The sequence below is a fragment of the Hibiscus syriacus genome, unplaced genomic scaffold, assembly GCF_006381635.1.
Source record: "Hibiscus syriacus cultivar Baekdansim isolate YM2019G1 unplaced genomic scaffold, ASM638163v2 tig00111022_pilon, whole genome shotgun sequence".
Taxonomy (NCBI): domain Eukaryota; kingdom Viridiplantae; phylum Streptophyta; class Magnoliopsida; order Malvales; family Malvaceae; genus Hibiscus; species Hibiscus syriacus.
This window is the reverse complement of record NW_024062956.1, coordinates 3,665,696-3,684,042: the sequence shown is the minus strand read 5'-3', so window position 1 is coordinate 3,684,042 and position 18,347 is coordinate 3,665,696. Positions and strand designations below refer to the sequence as shown.

Here is an 18,347-nt window from a genome sequence, read left to right as displayed (position 1 = left end):
TCGACCGGTTCGAAACCGGTCTGAACCGGTTTGACCGGTCTGACCCGACCGACCGACCCGACCGTTGACCCGACCCGACCCGATCGTTGACCGTTGACCGTTGACTTTCTTTGACCAAAACTTAAAATGGCTTTGACCGAGCATTAAACGACCGTTAATCTTTTCCGAGTATACCTATCCTGATAGTTTTCGATGTGCCAAATCCGTTTCCGCTGTCCGTTTCGTCAAATTCGAACCCGAAGGACTCCAAATCGACGGTCAAAGTAGTTGACTTTGACTTTGACCAAGAATCTGAATTTTCGAAAAGTCATACTTTATGTTTTTCGACGTCCTGATTCCGATTCCGCAATTTGTTTGGCCAAATTCAGACTCGAAATACCCCAAATTGATAGTCAAACCCGAAAAATGCTTATATACTTAATAAGTCTAGTTTTTAACAATTAAATAGGATTTGGGACTGATAGATTATTATTGTTTGAAGGTACAAGAGACTCTCCGGATCGTTCGACAACTCGACCCAGCTCTTCTAGATCAGTTAAACCACGTGTGTCATTATTCACGCGTTCGAAAACTGTAGCAGAGCGTGGTGAAACCAGCAATCAGTAGATTTACTATTTGAATCTATTGTCGAGGTGTGTTCCCTACTTATTACTGAACTGTTTTATTGGTTTTAATATGTGGTACACCGAATTCATTGGTTATTGTTTTATGGATGCACCAATTTAATGTGACAATTTATGGAATATGGCTGCTATCTAATTTTTGTTTTGAAATGGTATATGATTACCATGTTTTTGGATTTATGGAATTTATGTCACGGTGCAATTGAATTTTGGAATTGAATTTCGATGGAATAGCTCTGATCAAGCTAAATGGGCCTAATGTGACTCTTGAGGGCCCCAAGATGTTTTATTAGGTCGGCTTTCCTTTGCTGTGTGCTTTGGGTAAGCTATATGGACTTATTGACTTGGGCTTAAGGATACAAGCTTCAGAGCCTATCCTTAAGTCGGCTTTCTTTTTGCTATGTGCATAAAGTAAGCTATATGGAAAATAATTTTGGAAACTACTGATGGTGTACCAGAAAAGGGTTTAAACTATGATTTTCAAAAGTTAAACTCTTTTACGAATTTGTGAGATTACTAGACTATGATTTGTACCTATTGACATTTTATGGAAATATTGGGACACACTGAGCCTAGCTCACCTTTTGAAAATGTTTTCCCCCTTTCAGATACTGTTGGTTAGATACCTCGGTTCGAGCACTTGGAGGATCAACATATCTCTTGAAGTAAATCATATTGTAATGTTTTTATCTTGCAAGTTGACTTTATTTTGGTGACATGGACCTTATTTTAAATATCGAATTTTATAATGATGACTCTTTTGCTAGTAATGCTCGGTTTATTGTGATTTTGAATTTGAAGACATGTTTTAAATTAAATTATTATTTATTGGTACTATATTTATGAGTTGGATTTTGATAGTATAATTTGTTTATAATTTCATGTTATTTATAATGTGATTTTATATTGATAGAATAACGATTTCGGAAAATGTCTTTAATAATCATAATGTGATCCACTAGACTTAGTCGAAACGCATAGGCCGGGTCTAGGGGGTGACATCTAACGTTATAATCGTCATCATTTTAAGTGTTTCGATCGTAACGGTGTTAAAAGATTTTGTCAAGTGACACATGTCACATAATTTAGAAATTTTTATTTAAAATAAAAAATAATTCATTTTTTAAAGAAAATCTAAATTTTTTAAAAATCTTTAAAAAGTCTCAAAATTTAAAAACTTTTATTTTATTATCTATACTCATCTCGGTTACCGCCACTTGCTGCCGTTGTCGTCGATCGAACCTCCATCGATGACACAGTCACCATCACTAGCCTTTAAAGTCATTCCAATATCCGTCACCAAATGTTAATATCGGATAAAGAAGGTTAATATTTTTAAAAATGTTTTTAAAATATAATAGTTTATTTTTAATTTTTTAAAAAATAAATTTTTTAAAATTATCAGAATATAATACATGTCATTTAATAAAAAAATTTAATAGTCATTATTGTAAGGACACTTAAAATAGTAACATTTATAATATTAAACATCTGAATTGACTGAAAAATAGTCGTTAATAGCTTTTTTAATATTTATGGGAACGAATATGTGTGGAAAATTGGCAGAAACATGAATCGGGAGTGGGATAAATATAGATTTGCATGCATTTTGGATGCAGAATAGATAGAGAAAATATCGTTTTAATTGTACTCAATGAACGTGAAAAATTATAGTTTTGGGTCGTTTAAAATTTTATTAATCAATTGATAACATATACCTGTAAACGTTGTTGTTTGAACCAATAATTTTTAAGAAAACCAACATTTACTTTTATCATTAAAGTCACTTGACGGGTTGAATGTACCATACTACTCTAAATTATATAGATAGTTCCCAAACTTTTAGAGTACTTTTATTTTAGTCATTCAACTTTTAAAACTTACAATACATACATTAAATTTTTAGTTCGTTATCAGTAAAATTCATGTAGTTACCTTTCGTTATTTAGGGCTGACGTGGCAGTTACCTTCCATTATCTTCTTCTCGTCCTCCTCCAAGAAAAATATATGGGTGTGTTTCAAAATATTATCTTCTTCTTCAAGAAAAATATATGGGTGTGTTTCAAAATATTAATCATTTCGATTTCAAAACTGGAAGGTCGATGTTGTATTCCTCATCATGAATATTGTTGAGCAAATCCAAAGGCCATTGATTGAAGGTCATCGACTTCCTAGAAACCCGATTGTTTGTTGTCTGTCTTCATGTCGAAGGAAGACATAAAATGCGATTCTTGTCCGAGAGTAGTGTAAGAGACATGATCTTCTCCTGATGAGGAGATCGAATTCTTGTAATTTGCTAAAGAGTTTGGAACCAAAACCCCATTATTCTCAGTGTGAGTTTGTTGGGTTAAGATTTGGTGCCATGCTTGAATTTTCTGAGTGAAACCAACTTTGAATTTCTTTTAGCTAATAATGAACCTTTTCATGGTATTTGTTATTAAGTTTTGCAGTAACAGAGCTGCCATTGATAAAGACGCCGTGGTCTGTTCGTTCCTCAAGAGAATCATATTGTGCTTGGAGATTGACAACCTGTATGGATTTTAGATATGTATTTCAACACTCAAATTAGGATTTCAATTAATCAAACAAGGAGAAGGGGTGGTGGTAAAAAAAAGGACCTGCTATTGGAGAGCAAAGATATATGAGAAACACAACCATACACGAGTCTTGAAGCCTAACTTAAGCTTCATAGGAAATTGTGAGGGCAGCTTCACAATGATCATTGAAAGGGAGATGAGCAAGTAACTTCGAGACATTCCTTGCACCAAAAATCTTGTGGATAGCTGCAAAATGGGCAGCGCTTTGTTTATGGCAGAAATAAGTTGCAAACACATAGTCTCAAACACATTTTCTTCTCAAAAACTTGCAAGCACCCAAGGGGCACTAAAACCCATCATTTTGAGTGGGAAATTAGCGTGGTTTCGAGCGAGAGAGGAGAGGATTTGAGCTAAAATAGAATAAAGCAAACAAGGGATTATAAACACTACAGGAAAAAGGCGATTTGTTGTTCTTCTTCCATTTTCGATGGTGGGCCTTTGGTACCGGTGGATAAGGCTACGCTTCGTGAAGTTCTGTTGCCTGCGCCGTCGCTTTCTATGAGGTTGAGCAGAGGCAACAATGCTAAGCTGAGCTTGGTTTAGGCGATGGAGGAATCGCCCATGCCGATTGCGAATGATCGCGCTGTTGCCATTTGTGTGTTTAATTTTATTTTTATTGTCAAGAATTTGGTTCAGGATTTTTATTCCATTTTAAAGAAAATTAAACATATATATATATATATAATAAGAAGAAGAAGAAGGAGGAGGAGGAGCAGCAGCTAACGGAAGAGTTAATTGTGTTAACGTGTCACGTTAGATTAAAACTAACGGAGGTAACGATCTTACTCTAAACAAATTAAAAGTTTAGTGATTATATTACAAATTTTAAAAGTTATGTGACCAAAATATAATATACCTAAAAGTTAGGGGACTATTTTGTACTTTACCCTTATTGTTATTAATAAAATAAAGGGTAAAGTATAGTAATGGTCACTGAATATTTCTGAAACTTGCATTTAGGTCCCCCAACTTTTAAAACTTGCAATACAGTCCCCTAACATTTATTCCGTTTGCAATATGGTCCCCCAACTTAAACCACCGTTAGAAATTAGGGTAAATTATATAAAAGGTTATTGAACTTTTCAGACACTTGAATTTAGGTCCCCCAACTTTTAAAACTTGCAAAACAGTCCTCAATTTCATTCTAAACCCCAATTTCCAAAGTAATTCAATTTCATTCTAAACCCTAAATTCCAAAATAATTCAATTAAATTCAATTATGTCAGATTTATTATTATTTAATTTCATCTTATTTCATGTGATACGTATTTTTTATATAAATATAATTGTATAATTCTTATCTGTTGAAGAAATTTTTTAATTAAAAAAAGTAGTTAGGATATAGAAGAGGATGAAAATAATTCGAATTTTAAATTTATAAAATGTTATTTTGACGTATAAATAAAAGTGTAAACTACTAGGTTGACAACTTAACTATCTAGCCCTTTTTACTTTTGTCATCGATCTTTTAAATTTATCAATCATACAACATAATTATTTAACTGTTTCAACTAAGCCACTAGTCGTTACCAATTGATACAAATGATGAAGTGACAGTTAAAAGGAATTGACATTATTATACATTCAGTCTTTTATTATTTATATAATCAATTTGGTCCTAAATTAAATAGAATTTAATAAATTAATCATTTAATTAGGATCTGACATGTGTTAGCACATGATCATGACACGTGTCATTGGTGACACATGTCACCACCTAATTATTTATATATGCTATCAATTTGGTCCTAAATTAAATAAAATTTAATAAATTAATCATTTAACCAGGATCTGACATGTGTTAACACATGATCATGATATATGTTATTGGTGACACATGTCACCACCTAATTAGAAGAAAATTAAGTTACAAAGAAGTAAAATTTGGGTCTTGGGCAAACTCAAACCTGAGTCACGCAAATGAAAGATACAGGGTAGAGCCACTAAGCTAACACCATCGTTTGTGTTAAGAGATATACAATAATACATATAATAATAGTATGACCAATGCCAGAAAAAAAAGAATATAATGGAAAATAGAAATAATGAGATTTGAACTTCGGCAAAAAATTTGAAAGCAATAAATGATGGGAAAATATTATATTTTTTTACAATAAAAAATATTATATTTGATAAATTGTTTGATAGATTTAATATATTTTTTAAATATTAGTTGATACAATATTTTAAAAGAATAAATTTAAGATTTATATATTTTTAAACTAAATTTAATAATTATATTTTTCATATTTATAATTCATGATTATATATATAATCTTAAGTTGAGTATTTCTAATATAATTAATAATTTTAATTTCTTATTAAAAATAAAATATTCAAAAAATATAAATGAATCATACATTAATATATGAATATATTTTTTTTATTTATACATCTAAATATAAATATACATTTATATAAATATATATTTTTATTCGTAAATTGAAATATTTTGATTAAAATATAAACATATTTTAAATACTAGTTTATACAAGAAAAATAAAATATATCAAAAGTATAAATGATTCATACATTTAAATATAAATTGAATCATTTATATTTTCTATACATCTATATTTAATAAGAAAATAAAATTATTGGGGGACTGTTTTGCAAGTTTTAAAAGTTGGGGACCTAAATTCAAGTGCTTGAAAAGTTCAATGACCGTTTATATAATTTACCCTAATTTTCTAACAGTGATTTAAGTTGAGGGACCATATTGCAAACGGAATAAATGTTGGGGGACTGTATTGCAAGTTTTAAAAGTTGGAGGACCTAAATGCAAGCTTCAGAAATGTTCAGTGACCATTACTATACTTTACCCTAAAATAAAATGAAAATAATTAGAGTAATGATAATTGAAAGGAAATGGAAACGTCTTAAAAGTTCAGTGACTATTGAAGCAGTTTATCCTAAAAAATATAATTAGTACGATTATTTTTAAGGTAAAATATAGTAATGGTCACTGAACTTTTCTAAAGTTTTCATTTAGGTCCCCAAACTTTTAAAAATTATAATATAATCCCCCAATATTTAGTCTGTTTGTAATATGATCCCCAACAGTTACGTCAGAGACCATATTGCAAACAGACTAAATGTTGAGAGATCCTATTGTAAATTTTAAAAGTTGGGACCTAAATGAAAGCTTTAGAAAAATTGTAATTATTGAATCTCATTTACTTAATGTAATTACACTTTTTCAAGTAAATATTGATGTTTGTACACCACGGTATAAAAAATGAAGTAACAATTATATATGAGTGTAATGGAAAATAATTCTAATTCTTTATATATGTTTGATTGGGGAAAAAAATGTCATTACATCCTAATTCTATATTTTAGGTTCGGTATTCCAAATTATAATTACACAATTACAAAAATTTATAAATTTAGATTTGAAAATAAAGATAAACAATATCATACGTTATTGAATTTTATATCACTGAACTTCTAATTTTACCAATTATTTCCGCTTCAGTTATGTCGTTTCTTTCACCGTAAAGACGTTAATAGCAGGGGCTGCCTCACCAAAGTGACTAACCAAGTTCACTGACAAAATTCAATGAACTTGTGTAAGTTTACCCTAATATTTAAAAGTTATTGTGAGAAAGATTTTTAACACACCACGCGGAATCAGAAGTTCATTCCCTAATTTCGTAATATAGGGGAAACTGATTAACCAAAAATCCGAAACCCGATGAGCAAAGAAGCCAAGAAAAAAATTAGCCAAATTTGAACTTCGGCCTCGTAACAGAGTTAGATTAACGCTAAAAGCCTCAATTTAAGCATCCTCAAGAAAAATAGATATGTAACGAAAGACTCACATGCTGTAACAACAAAGTTATGCGTCTATTTTCCTGGCCTAATTGTTGAAAACAACCTGCGCCGCCCTCACTTACAATTTCGAGCTAGCGTTACAATAGCCCGACATCGCAAGCATTCTGTCATCTACTTCTTCTTTGATTTAGATGCCGACTGAGTATAAGCAGTTCCCTGAAATTTATGTCAGCCAGAACAGAAAATTATCAGCAATGGTCTTATAGAAATCAGTAATGGTTGATGAAGTCCGAGATGAACACATGATGCTTCTCGGGAATGAAAGGAGAAGAAAAGTAAAGCTAACTAAAATGGAAATAATGAGATGTGATGATGATGTATAAGCTAAGTCATAACCTGAAGCCATTCGTCCATTGAGGCATCGGTAGCCCTAGTCCCGACTTCTACCTTTGGAGCCCTCTTAGTTTTCTAGCAAAACAAAGAAGTCAAAACACGTTAGCTTTATTCCATAAACGAAACATAAGATAACATGTACACGAGCACTTCTCCCTCTGGCTTTCTCTCCTTACAGGTGTGCATGACACAATAAAGTAACATGGCTAATTGAAGCTTTCTTTAATGCAAGAATAAAACATCGCAAATATTTACAATTCCCGGAAGAGGAGCTAGTATTAATGATGTGTCATGATACTGTATTGTTGAACGTAGTTGCTGCAATAAATTAATATATAATTGAAGGTGGCACAACTAAAATACCTTGGTGATATGCTGAAATTGACCATGAAGCCACAAACCAAGGAGAACAAGAAGTGCAATACCAAGGGTAACAAGAAACACGGACTCAACACTGAGGAAACCACCAGCCTCAACAACTTCAATGGTACCGTTATAGAATATACTTTGGAATGGCTGCTGGTCAATCTCATAGATAATCTTACCCACAAGATCAAAAGTTCCATCCTGCATCAAAAGTTTAGATGTGTAAGCTTCACTGCAAGACTACTTCTCGTTGAAAGAATTTATATACAATTTTAGGGCATAGAACTCCAAGAATACTCATTTACCTGTAAGTACTTGCTAACAGCAAATATGTAAGGGAAAGTAGCTTGCACTGAAGGGGGTACAATTGCATTGTTGAAGGCCTACATGAAAACAATTATATTCAATTACATAAACTAGAAACGTCACAATGCAGCTTTTGTGCAACAATATATGGTGTAACACTCCAAAATATTAGGCCTAGGGTGCGTGATCAACTTTGTACCAGCGTATAATCTCAAGATCTTTTTCAAATACTGCAAAAACCGTTTGATAACGAAGTAAAAAAAAAACTTAGAACACAGTATACCAAACGCACTGGCACATCATAATAATTGCACAATGAACATGAATGCCTAAACTATATATACATGCTCAATCTCATCTGAGGATCATTGTAAGGTCTACACTTGCAACTTAAAGACATAGAAAAATCTACACTTGTACCAAAACTCTGTGCTAATGTTTCTTAAATTGAGATATAACTTATCAATGCAAGGTCAACATCCATCCATCACACTAAAAAATAACAGCTAAATAACTGACTCAACTATAACTGTTATTGTTGTTTAGAGTAGGTACTAAGTATGCAGTTGCAAGTGAAACACAGACTAAAGGCTCACAATGCATAACTCATATCATTGACCATATGTTTGATGATGGATATTTAAACATGCAATAAGATACCATAAAAACATGAGAACATGCATGGTCAATGACTTAACTCCATAGACATCATATGTTAAGCAAGCAAACTTAAAAATGATCAAGAAGATCAAACCCAATGAGTGTTTAATTGTATTTATAAAACTATCTGACTGAATAATTAATTTTATGGTAAAGTATAGTAATGGTCACTGAATTTTTCTAAAGCTTTCATTTAGGTCCCCCAACTTTTAAAACTTGCAATACAATCCTCCAACATTTAGTCCGTTTGCAATATGGTCCCCCAACAGTTACGTCAGGGAACATATTGCAAACGGACTAAATGTTGAGGGACCATATTGCAAACAGACTAAATGTTAAGGGACTGTATTGCAAGTTTTAAAAGTTTGGGGACCTAAATAAAAGTTTTAGAAAAGTTCAGTGACCATTACTGTACTTTACCCTTATTTTTATATTAACCCTTTCGCGAAGCGACGCGGTTTAAATTCCTACGATACGCTCGCACAGCAAAATTAAAATCCCAAAACTTCATTAAGAAATAAATTAACTCGCCTGAGTTATCTTGCAATTTATTCCTTCACTTTGAAATTATAAATCTTGTGGTTAAATCAGAATGTGGCTGGAGATCATCTGCGGACTGATCATTTACCAGTTGTACCGGCTATTCTTCTATGGCAGCAACAACGCTTTAGATGTCGAAACCTCTGATTTTAATGCTATTTTCTCCGTCGCCAACCGGTACCTTTTTCTTTCTTTCTTTCTTTCTTTCTTTCTTTCTTTTACACTTTCAGCTTATGCATATCTTTTCATTTTTATAATTTTATAATAAAATTGTCGGAAAAAGGTGTCAAATTGTTTCTGCGATGAGTTTGATTGTGTAAACATTACTGGGTTAGGGCTTACTTGGTTTCCTGGAAAATCGCAATCACTCAAGGTGAAGATTTTTTTTTATTTTGTTTGAATCACTAGTAGAGTGGCAAAGGACTTGATATCAAGTTTTCAATTGGCACCAATCCTAGGTTCCTCCCCTGGACAACCCAACCATTTTCCCCTTATCCTAATAAATAAATAAATAGATTTTTGAATAATTAAAGTCAATATTTTAGTCTTATTTGAAATGGGGGAACAATTGGCTATGTGATTCATACGTCGTTATCCATGGCCCATGCTTCATTTAGTGCTCGATATAGATGTATATTGAACACGAATATGCTCAACTTCTTAAAGTTAGTTCATTTGTTTGAAAGATTATGCTCTATACACATGTCCGAATTCATGTTGTACAAATCTATTGAACACGAATACATTAGTACAAATTAAGAGTACAATAGCATAGACAATTTATGTTTCTAATATGGTTTGCATTGCAAGTATTTACTGATTTTTAATCAGACAGTATATGCTACTAAGAAAACAGAAAAAATCAATTAGGAAACGAGCATAGTCTTAAGTTTATTTTGTAGCTTATTTAGGACCAATATTGACATTCATGTTAAACTGAAATAGATTATTTCAGCTATCTGATCTCTAAATTTATTTTCCTTGGATTTTCATGGACCATTATCAAATCCTCATCTCCGGTATAACTGTTCCTTTTTGTGCATCTTCATCGTAGACTTGAAAAGCTTTGTGGTGGAAAAGCATATGTGGGGCTTAACATTCCGGATGCTGATACTGGTACTCGGAAGAATATCGATATTGTGCTCGTTTCCAAAGGGTAAATTATTCCTGCTTTACAAGCTACATTTCAGTTTTTTATTAAGCTTTAATTGGCTTGCCTAAGTTGCTTAAGAAGATGAAAATATGATTGAGAACAGCACACTTCAAATATATTGTGTGTGCGTGCGAGTTTTTCCCCTTCTATGTCTATTTTCGCGTACTTAGATTTTATTTCTTGAAACTTTAACACATTTGTGCAGAGAAGCAGCGGTTATTTCTGTCAAGAATGTGTCAGGATTTGTTACTATAAGTGAGGATGGTACTTGGACTTGTGAAGGTGGCCATAGTCACAGGAAAGAGCGTCTTCCTGATCCTGTAAGTCAACAAGCTCAAATGTCTGCTTTTTCATCAACTCGATGTTTATTGCTTTTGAATCTTTATCAGGAGAATGGTGTCTGTTTGCTCCCATAAAAGCTTTGCTTGATGAGTTGTATTCTTACTGTCGATCATGTAATATTAACTGCATAAATTTACTGATTTCTCCACATCCTCAAACATATTTCTACCTAAGAAGGACCTCCATTAACCACAGAAACTGCTTAACATGATATCAGAGATCATGTTCGGTTTTGTTCTTGATTGCCTAACCCCATGAGGTTGATAACTCTTGGTGAAGTTGTCCTCATGTAGGTAGGTCTTGTGAGCTATGCATGTGAGAGCGAGTGTTAAGTGATTTTCTGTGGTCTTATATTACATTTGGGCCCTAGGCCCTCCACCTATTACAAATTAGTTTTAAGTTGGATACTCAAGTACAAAGCCTTTAATATATTGAAAATTTTCTACTGCCATTGATGTTTGAGGGCCAAAAGAAAAGCTTTACTTTACAGTGCATAGTAATGAAGATATACGTGGTTGCAGGTTGTGGAGGTTAAAAAACGAGTTTCAGTCCTTGAGTCATATCTTGAACAAAGGGGAGTTGCTTTGCCCGAAGGATTTTTTTCTTACAAAGTTATAATTCCCAATCCGAACTTTCGGTATGTACGAAGTAATGTTATTTTCCTTTAAAAGTTCATATAGGAGTATGTACTGAATGGTTTTCAATTGCAGTGAGATTTATAGAAATTTTCCACATGAGGTTATCACTTATGATCAATGGGTGCAATTAGAACCTGAACCCAAAAGTATGATGTTCGGATGGGTTAAAGGTGCTTTTCATGGTGGGAAGAAGGCAATGCAAGACTCTTTCCATCAACAACTCAACTTTATTCTCGGCACAGCACCTATGTGGGATAGGTTTGTAATAACGTGCCAATAACTTTGATTTTAACTTGGTTTACATAAAAGTATAATTTCTTATGCATATTATGCCATTTGGGTCGGTAATGCTGATTATGTGTCTTACTATATGATACTGAAATTTTGTTATATAATTTATGTCTGCTCTGCTTTTCCTTGAATTAATTGCAATGTGTTAAAGAGATTCATTGCAGGTTTGTAATCTGTGCCAATAACTTCAATTTTGCAATTAATTCAGCGAGAAGCAGAGTAAACATAAATTAAGCGGAGCATTGGAGAATAAGTAAGAAAACATTTTTTTATCGTGGTTTCTGCAGGCTGGAGCTTAAAGGAAGCAAGTATATTCTTGGAGAATTTCTGGAGTTTAAAGGGAAGGAGGAGGATACCCAGGCTTTGAGACATATCAAGAGATCGAAAGTTGGCCACATTGCGATCCAAAAGACTAGCATGCTTGGATTAGGTAAATCCTCAGTTTAATTTCAATCTGCAATTTGTGTAGTCTGGTCTGCCTCTTTTACAATGTTTTCCTTCATTTGAATTCTAAAATCTTAAAATATTCATGGGAAACACCCTGGGCATTATGATACCATATTTAGGCCACAAATTGTGATGCTGGTTTGTAAATGTCATAAAATGCAACTTCTTTCTTCAATGGTCTGTACAGTAAATATGGTGATGGTACAAGTTATAGGTCGTGTGGCAGTTTAAGAACTAAGGACCTAGCTGCCGAACCAGAATTGAATTCCTGTAATCATAGAACTTCAACAGCTTATCTCCGATCCTTAAGTTCTAGGTAATCTTGATGACCCAGACATCGAAACATGTATTGGCATCCATCACTCGTACACAGCCTAGCAAGTACCCAGAACTTTTTGTCTAATGTGGCAAAAACATTGCCAATAATGCATGTATAGACATAATCCATGGTTTAGCTCTATTGTTATATTATCTTCTTACATCTCTACTCGATTACTTGGCGATGCAGCCCATTCAAAGCTCCAGGTTGTTTACTATCCTCGAGATTATCGAAGTGAAGGAACTTCAACTTCGGATTGGAGGGAAGTTGAAGTAAGATCAAGTACTGAGGTCATATTCCACCCTTCAAATTCTAACAAAGTCCGCAAATACAAGCTTTCTTCAATCATATCTATGTCACTAAGTGCCTAAGGATGTCACTAAGTGCCTAAGGATGTACAGCACAAATGAGGACCATGCATGTCATCTTTGTGTTACAATAAAAAGAAAGCTTGCTTATAAACCAGTTGTATAAATGCATCAATTTTCTTTTGTGGGTATTTTATTATTAGTTTTTGTTAGAAAACCGGAGAATTGTAAGTGGCAGATTACATATAGCATGTGAAAATACGAGCCTATACGATACTTCAAGCGACTTTATTTTTCTCCCAAAACTAACGAGAAGATCCCCCCCAGTTTTTCTTCTTTCTATCACAAATAACCCACCAAAAATAATCATTAGTGACTGCTAAGAAATACTAATAAACAACCATACATAAACCAAATCACCAGGTGATAAACAATATCTCCAATGCGGCTCAAAATAGTATATTGCCCATAGAAACGAGGGTTGAGCTTGTTAACCTTCTTTGCAAGTGATTGGAGTATGTAAGGCTGTAACCATACGTAAACCAAATCACCAGGTTGAATTACCACATTACGACGCTTGGCATCATCATAAGGTTCCATTTGAAACTGAGCATGGTCAAATTAGCTTTAGGTTCGTCGAGAATGGCGTGGCGAGCATCTAATTGTTGGTTGAAATAGGTCTAACAAGTTTTATTGGGAACACGTCCTTAAAGGAGAAGATACAAATCATATATTTCAAGATTTAATTGCTTATATGTAAAAGAAAAAGATAATAAATGCTTTAACAATGTTCCTAAGTTGCTATCTTCATCAAATCATGTTAAATACTAAAATTTTAATGATTAAAAAAATATTAATAATTGTTTTATAAAAAAATTTGATGATGAAAGTAGAGTACTCTTGTTTATATACCTAGTTTCACAAATGGTTACGTGTCGATTTTCTCTTCCTACTTATTTATTTTTAATTATTTCATTCTCCATGCAAATAATCAAATCTAAAGCACTGTGAGAGCCTAAAAGTTTATAACCCTTCCTTGGCTTCTACTTTTGTTTTTGTCCTTATCAAATCTAGCTCTTGGTTAACTATCATGGCCAGTCCCCTCACTCTCTGATCTTCAAATTCAATGTTTTTCAAATACCCTTTTTGCTTTTGTTATTATTGAAACCGAATATGGATTCACTTCATGATTCAATATCAGCTGCGGCCGCTGCCAACGGCAACTCGGTGCCGCCGTTTCTCAGCAAAACTTACGATGTAGTGGATGACCCATCGACCGACTCGGTCGTGTCGTGGAGTAGCGGTAACAACAGTTTCGTTGTCTGGAAAGTGCCGGAGTTTGCAAGGGACCTTTTGCCCAAGTATTTTAAGCACAACAATTTCTCCAGCTTTGTCAGGCAGCTCAATACTTATGTGGGTATTTCCTTATTTATGCTTATTTGATTCCCTTTTCCTCTTTTGTTTTTTTAAATAAATATCGCGATTTTTATTCATTCGGATAGTTATTGGGCCGTAGCTTTAGGTTACATACACCTGCTTGGAATTCGAAACTATGACCACTTAGATGTATTTCCTCGAAGATGATTGCAAATTTTTCGTTTGATTTATTTTTTTATTTTTGGGTCTAGTTTTGATTTTTTATTCAAGAACCCATGTAGTTGTTGGATCATGAATTTATAGTATAACTTTCGATTTGTTGTGTGAGATGAATTTAATGGAATATGGATTTTGTTGTTCCTCTTTGTATGCTAGATCATCAATGGCATCAGGATGATTGAGTGAAAAGATGTTTGTCCCTGGTATACAAATGTGGAAAATTGAGATGAAATATAGAAACTAAAAACTGAATGTTTGTGTATATGATTTGGGTTTGGGTCAAATGTTTTCAGCTCCAAGGGTTCATGGAGCTAAGGAACTCTTTCTGTCTCAGTAAATTCGAGAATTTTGGACTGTGATTTTCCGAAATAATTTACTTGTAATGCTGCTATGGGGGTTTCGTTATTGTTTGATTCAATGAATTGATAAAGCATGCTTTGATTTACTGAAAGGCATTTCATTAAGAGCTTTGTCATGCAATGTATAGGTTATTACTTCTTATCTTGTTTCTTTAATAAATTAGTTGACCCTTATTCCCATATGTAATGGGGTAAGAGAGAGGTAGGATAGTAGGCTGCCCCCAACACCAGGTTGAGAGCAGCTTCCGTGGAAGACCTCCGAATTATGGATTGCCCACCGTGAGACTCGATCTGTTCTTTATCAGCTGAAATGTCAAGTTTAGTGTTCATGTGTGTCATGTACCTATTTCATGTTTATTGAAAAAAAAATCCAAATGCCTGTTTGCTATTTTTCATCTATAATTTATATAAACCCAGCAGATATATTTTCCAAGCTTTGTTATTATGTTGTTCCATTTGGTCTCTTTTTTCTTTGTTCTTTCTTATTTGATCTAACTGCATTATGTGTTTACTTAAAGAATAAGGGCTTCATAAGCTAGCATTTTGTCTTGCAGATTTCTCTAGTAAGATAATAAACTCAAAGGATTGGCTAAACCAAAAATTTATTCCACATTTTCTCATATTACCTTTTCTTCTTTTGATTTTTTCATAAAGTTCTTTTTTCATTTTAAAATGACTCTTTTAACTTACAAGTTAACAAAGGCATGATGGAGAGAATAGTATTTCTAGGCTGCTGCCACAGATTGTAATTTGAAATGATATTCATTCAGAGGGTTGACAATAGAGATTGACCTTTTTTTAGCTGAAAAACTCATCAAATTCTAATTGTGTCTGTTCAGGTTTAAGTATATGCATGTAATTACTAATTGATTATGGTGAGGCATTCGGGTTCAACTGAGACAGATGATATGTGATTCAAATAGATGTTAAACTTCAATCCTACTTTACTTGTGTGAATTTGCTAAATCCAGTTAGGCATATATATACTATAATTCGTCTTGTTGATTATCATAATTTTTCCCTTTAGGGTTTTAGGAAAGTTGACCCTGACCGCTGGGAATTTGCTAATGAGGGGTTCCTACGAGGTCAAAAACATCTTTTGAAAACTATCAGCAGGCGGAAACCTGCTAATGTCCAGAGTAATCAGCAACCTCAAGTTCAGAACTCATCTGTTGGAACTTGCATTGAGGTTGGGAAGTTTGGGCTTGTAGAGGAAGTTGAAAGACTTAAGAGAGACAAGAATGTTCTCATGCAGGAACTCGTTAGGTTGAGGCAGCAGCAGCAAGCAACTGATAACCAGTTGCAAACTGTTGGCCAACGCGTACAGGTGATGGAGCAGAGACAGCAGCAAATGATGTCTTTTCTCGCTAAGGCCATGCAAAGTCCAAGTTTCTTAAGCCAGCTTGTACGCCAGCAAAATGAAAGCAACAGGCTCATTACTGGAGCGAACAAGAAGAGGAGATTCCCCAGGCAGGATGAAGAAAATTTAGCTGGTGAAAATGGTGCCATATCTCCTAATGGGCAGATTGTAAAGTTCCAGCCTTCACTGAATGAGGCAGCGAAGGCAATGCTGCACCAGATATTGAAGATGAATACATCACCTAGAATAGAACCCCAAATAAATAACTCAGGTGCTTTTATGATTGATGGTGTTCATCCTTCCAACGCATCTGACAGTGGGAGCTCCTCCAGTTGGATTTCAGGTGTAACACTTTCAGAAGCCCAACCAGCTTCTGCACAGTCTTATCTGCAAGCGGAATCAGGATTTCCCACCACTTGTCTGTCAACTGCTGCTCATCTAACAACCGAGCATACTAAAGTGGATCAAATTTCTCAGACAAATGAGCATAACTCACAGAAACATGGAGTTTCTCCTAATGTTTCACAAATGCAAGGGGTTGGTCCTGATAATACTGTTAGACTTACTGATAGAAGTTTGGCAGGATCTGAGAGAGGCAATGAAGCATATCTCGATCCCATATCAGACGTTTTGGATGGTACAATGCCTGTAGAAACTGATGACTTTTCTGTCGATCACGATATGGACATCTTGCTTGATGAAAACCCTAAACTTCCAGCAATTAACGACGTTTTCTGGGAACAGTTTTTTGCCACAAGCCCTCTCACTGGGGACACTGATGAAATTAGTTCGAGTTCAGTGGAAAACGGTGCAAAGTGGGTACAGGAAGCAGCACCTGTAGGGAAGGAGAATGGATGGAATGGGATTCAGCATATGAACCATCTTACTGAGCAGATGGGCCTTCTTTCATCGGATAGCCAGGCAGGGTGATATCCATCAAATTGTTTACATGCATGTTTTCTAGCTACAATGAGGTAAAAATCTTCAACCAATTGTTATACCATAGTCCTTACGAACATAGTACCATCCCGAGTCGGTATATCACAAGGAAATGCTTTTTGTTTTATCACTCGATAGTTATACATGCCATATACTGCTAACGTAACAGATGAATTTGGTGGCTTGCTGAGATTGCTTTTTATTATCTTTAAGCTGTTGACATTTAATGCCATCTTTAATCTGCTATGAGCACAATATAAGAGAAGCTATTATCATTTTTGAGGATTCAATTTCCTATGGTTTTTGCAGAGGAGGATGATCTATGATGCCCAAGCAAGAGAAACTATTTGTTGTTAAAAGGAGTGATTTTATGTGTTAACTGCACTAGTAACATAAATGGTTATCCAAAGAAGCGTTAATAATGGTACGTATGTAATGATGTTTCTCAACTATATTAATGATATTATATAAGTATTTTGTCTTTGTCCCTGTTTTTGCCATGGAAAAAAATACCCCTTTGCCTAAGGGCCTCACTTCCCAGCTATACTTGACAACTTGTGGATTTTTTTTAATATTTCTCTCCGATACACATACATTCTAAGATGATTTTTTAGATATTCATGACTTTCGAATACAAAAGTTAACCCTGAACTTTTTATTATGCATTTTTAGCAGGGTTTTTTTTGGGTAACTTGGAGAAAATTTTCGACTGTTATGTGCGTGATGTGATGATAAAATGTTGGGTAAAGTATTTGTCCCCTGATTATAGGATATTGTTATGTTGAGTTACAAAATAGCTTCCGACTATAGAGAATTATTTTGTTTGGTTGAGTATATCGATTATTAAAAATTATAAAATAGTCATCCGACTATTTATCATGTTCTAAATTCGTTTTATTATATTAAAAAATTAACTTTGAGTTGGATGTTAATTTGTTGATTGAGATATGATAAAATCTAATCTCATAATCTTAAATGACTATCATATCTCATTCAGCATGTTAATGTCCAGCTCAGATGAATATTAATTTTTTAACGGAAAAAGATGAGTTTGAAACATAATGAATAATCGAGTGATTATTTTATATTTTTTAATGGTTGAGGGACATAATAAAGTAATTTAGATATTATTTTGTAATTTTTAATAGTCGGGTGATTCAATAAAACAATATCTTATAGTTGGAGGACGTTGTATACTTTATCCTAAAATGTTTTTATCTCCATGTTTAGTTAGTTAACTTTCAGTGTGTGTTTTTTCAACAAACCTTAGAATTTTTAATTTTATCATTGGATGATTTACGTCGACTCTCTGGGACCTTTTATTTCTCAGATT

The 18,347-nt window shown here is 33.8% G+C and overlaps 3 protein-coding genes across 3 annotated transcripts; 2 read left to right on the top strand and 1 right to left on the bottom strand.

Moving 5' to 3' along the window:
- Positions 1-7,127: 7,127 nt before the first annotated feature.
- Positions 7,128-8,665, bottom strand: LOC120150608 (translocon-associated protein subunit alpha-like). Its single transcript, XM_039163257.1, has 5 exons — positions 8,618-8,665; positions 8,062-8,139; positions 7,754-7,957; positions 7,394-7,465; positions 7,128-7,213 (listed from the first exon to the last, which is right to left on the bottom strand). Exons 1-5 carry the CDS (start codon positions 8,663-8,665, stop codon positions 7,169-7,171), a joined length of 447 nt encoding a protein of 148 aa, XP_039019188.1. The 3' UTR covers positions 7,128-7,168.
- A 575-nt stretch (positions 8,666-9,240) lies between these two features.
- On the top strand, positions 9,241-12,835 carry LOC120150456. Its single transcript, XM_039163148.1, has 7 exons — positions 9,241-9,439; positions 10,317-10,418; positions 10,621-10,735; positions 11,279-11,394; positions 11,468-11,653; positions 11,974-12,116; positions 12,642-12,835. The coding sequence occupies exons 1-7, from the start codon at positions 9,315-9,317 to the stop codon at positions 12,821-12,823; spliced, it is 969 nt and encodes a 322-aa protein (XP_039019079.1). The 5' UTR covers positions 9,241-9,314; the 3' UTR covers positions 12,824-12,835.
- Positions 12,836-13,794: 959 nt separating this feature from the next.
- LOC120150455 (heat stress transcription factor A-1e-like) lies at positions 13,795-17,441 on the top strand. Its single transcript, XM_039163147.1, has 3 exons — positions 13,795-14,173; positions 15,743-17,049; positions 17,324-17,441. Exons 1-2 carry the CDS (start codon positions 13,934-13,936, stop codon positions 17,003-17,005), a joined length of 1,503 nt encoding a protein of 500 aa, XP_039019078.1. The 5' UTR covers positions 13,795-13,933; the 3' UTR covers positions 17,006-17,049; positions 17,324-17,441.
- The last annotated feature ends 906 nt before the right edge of the window (positions 17,442-18,347 follow it).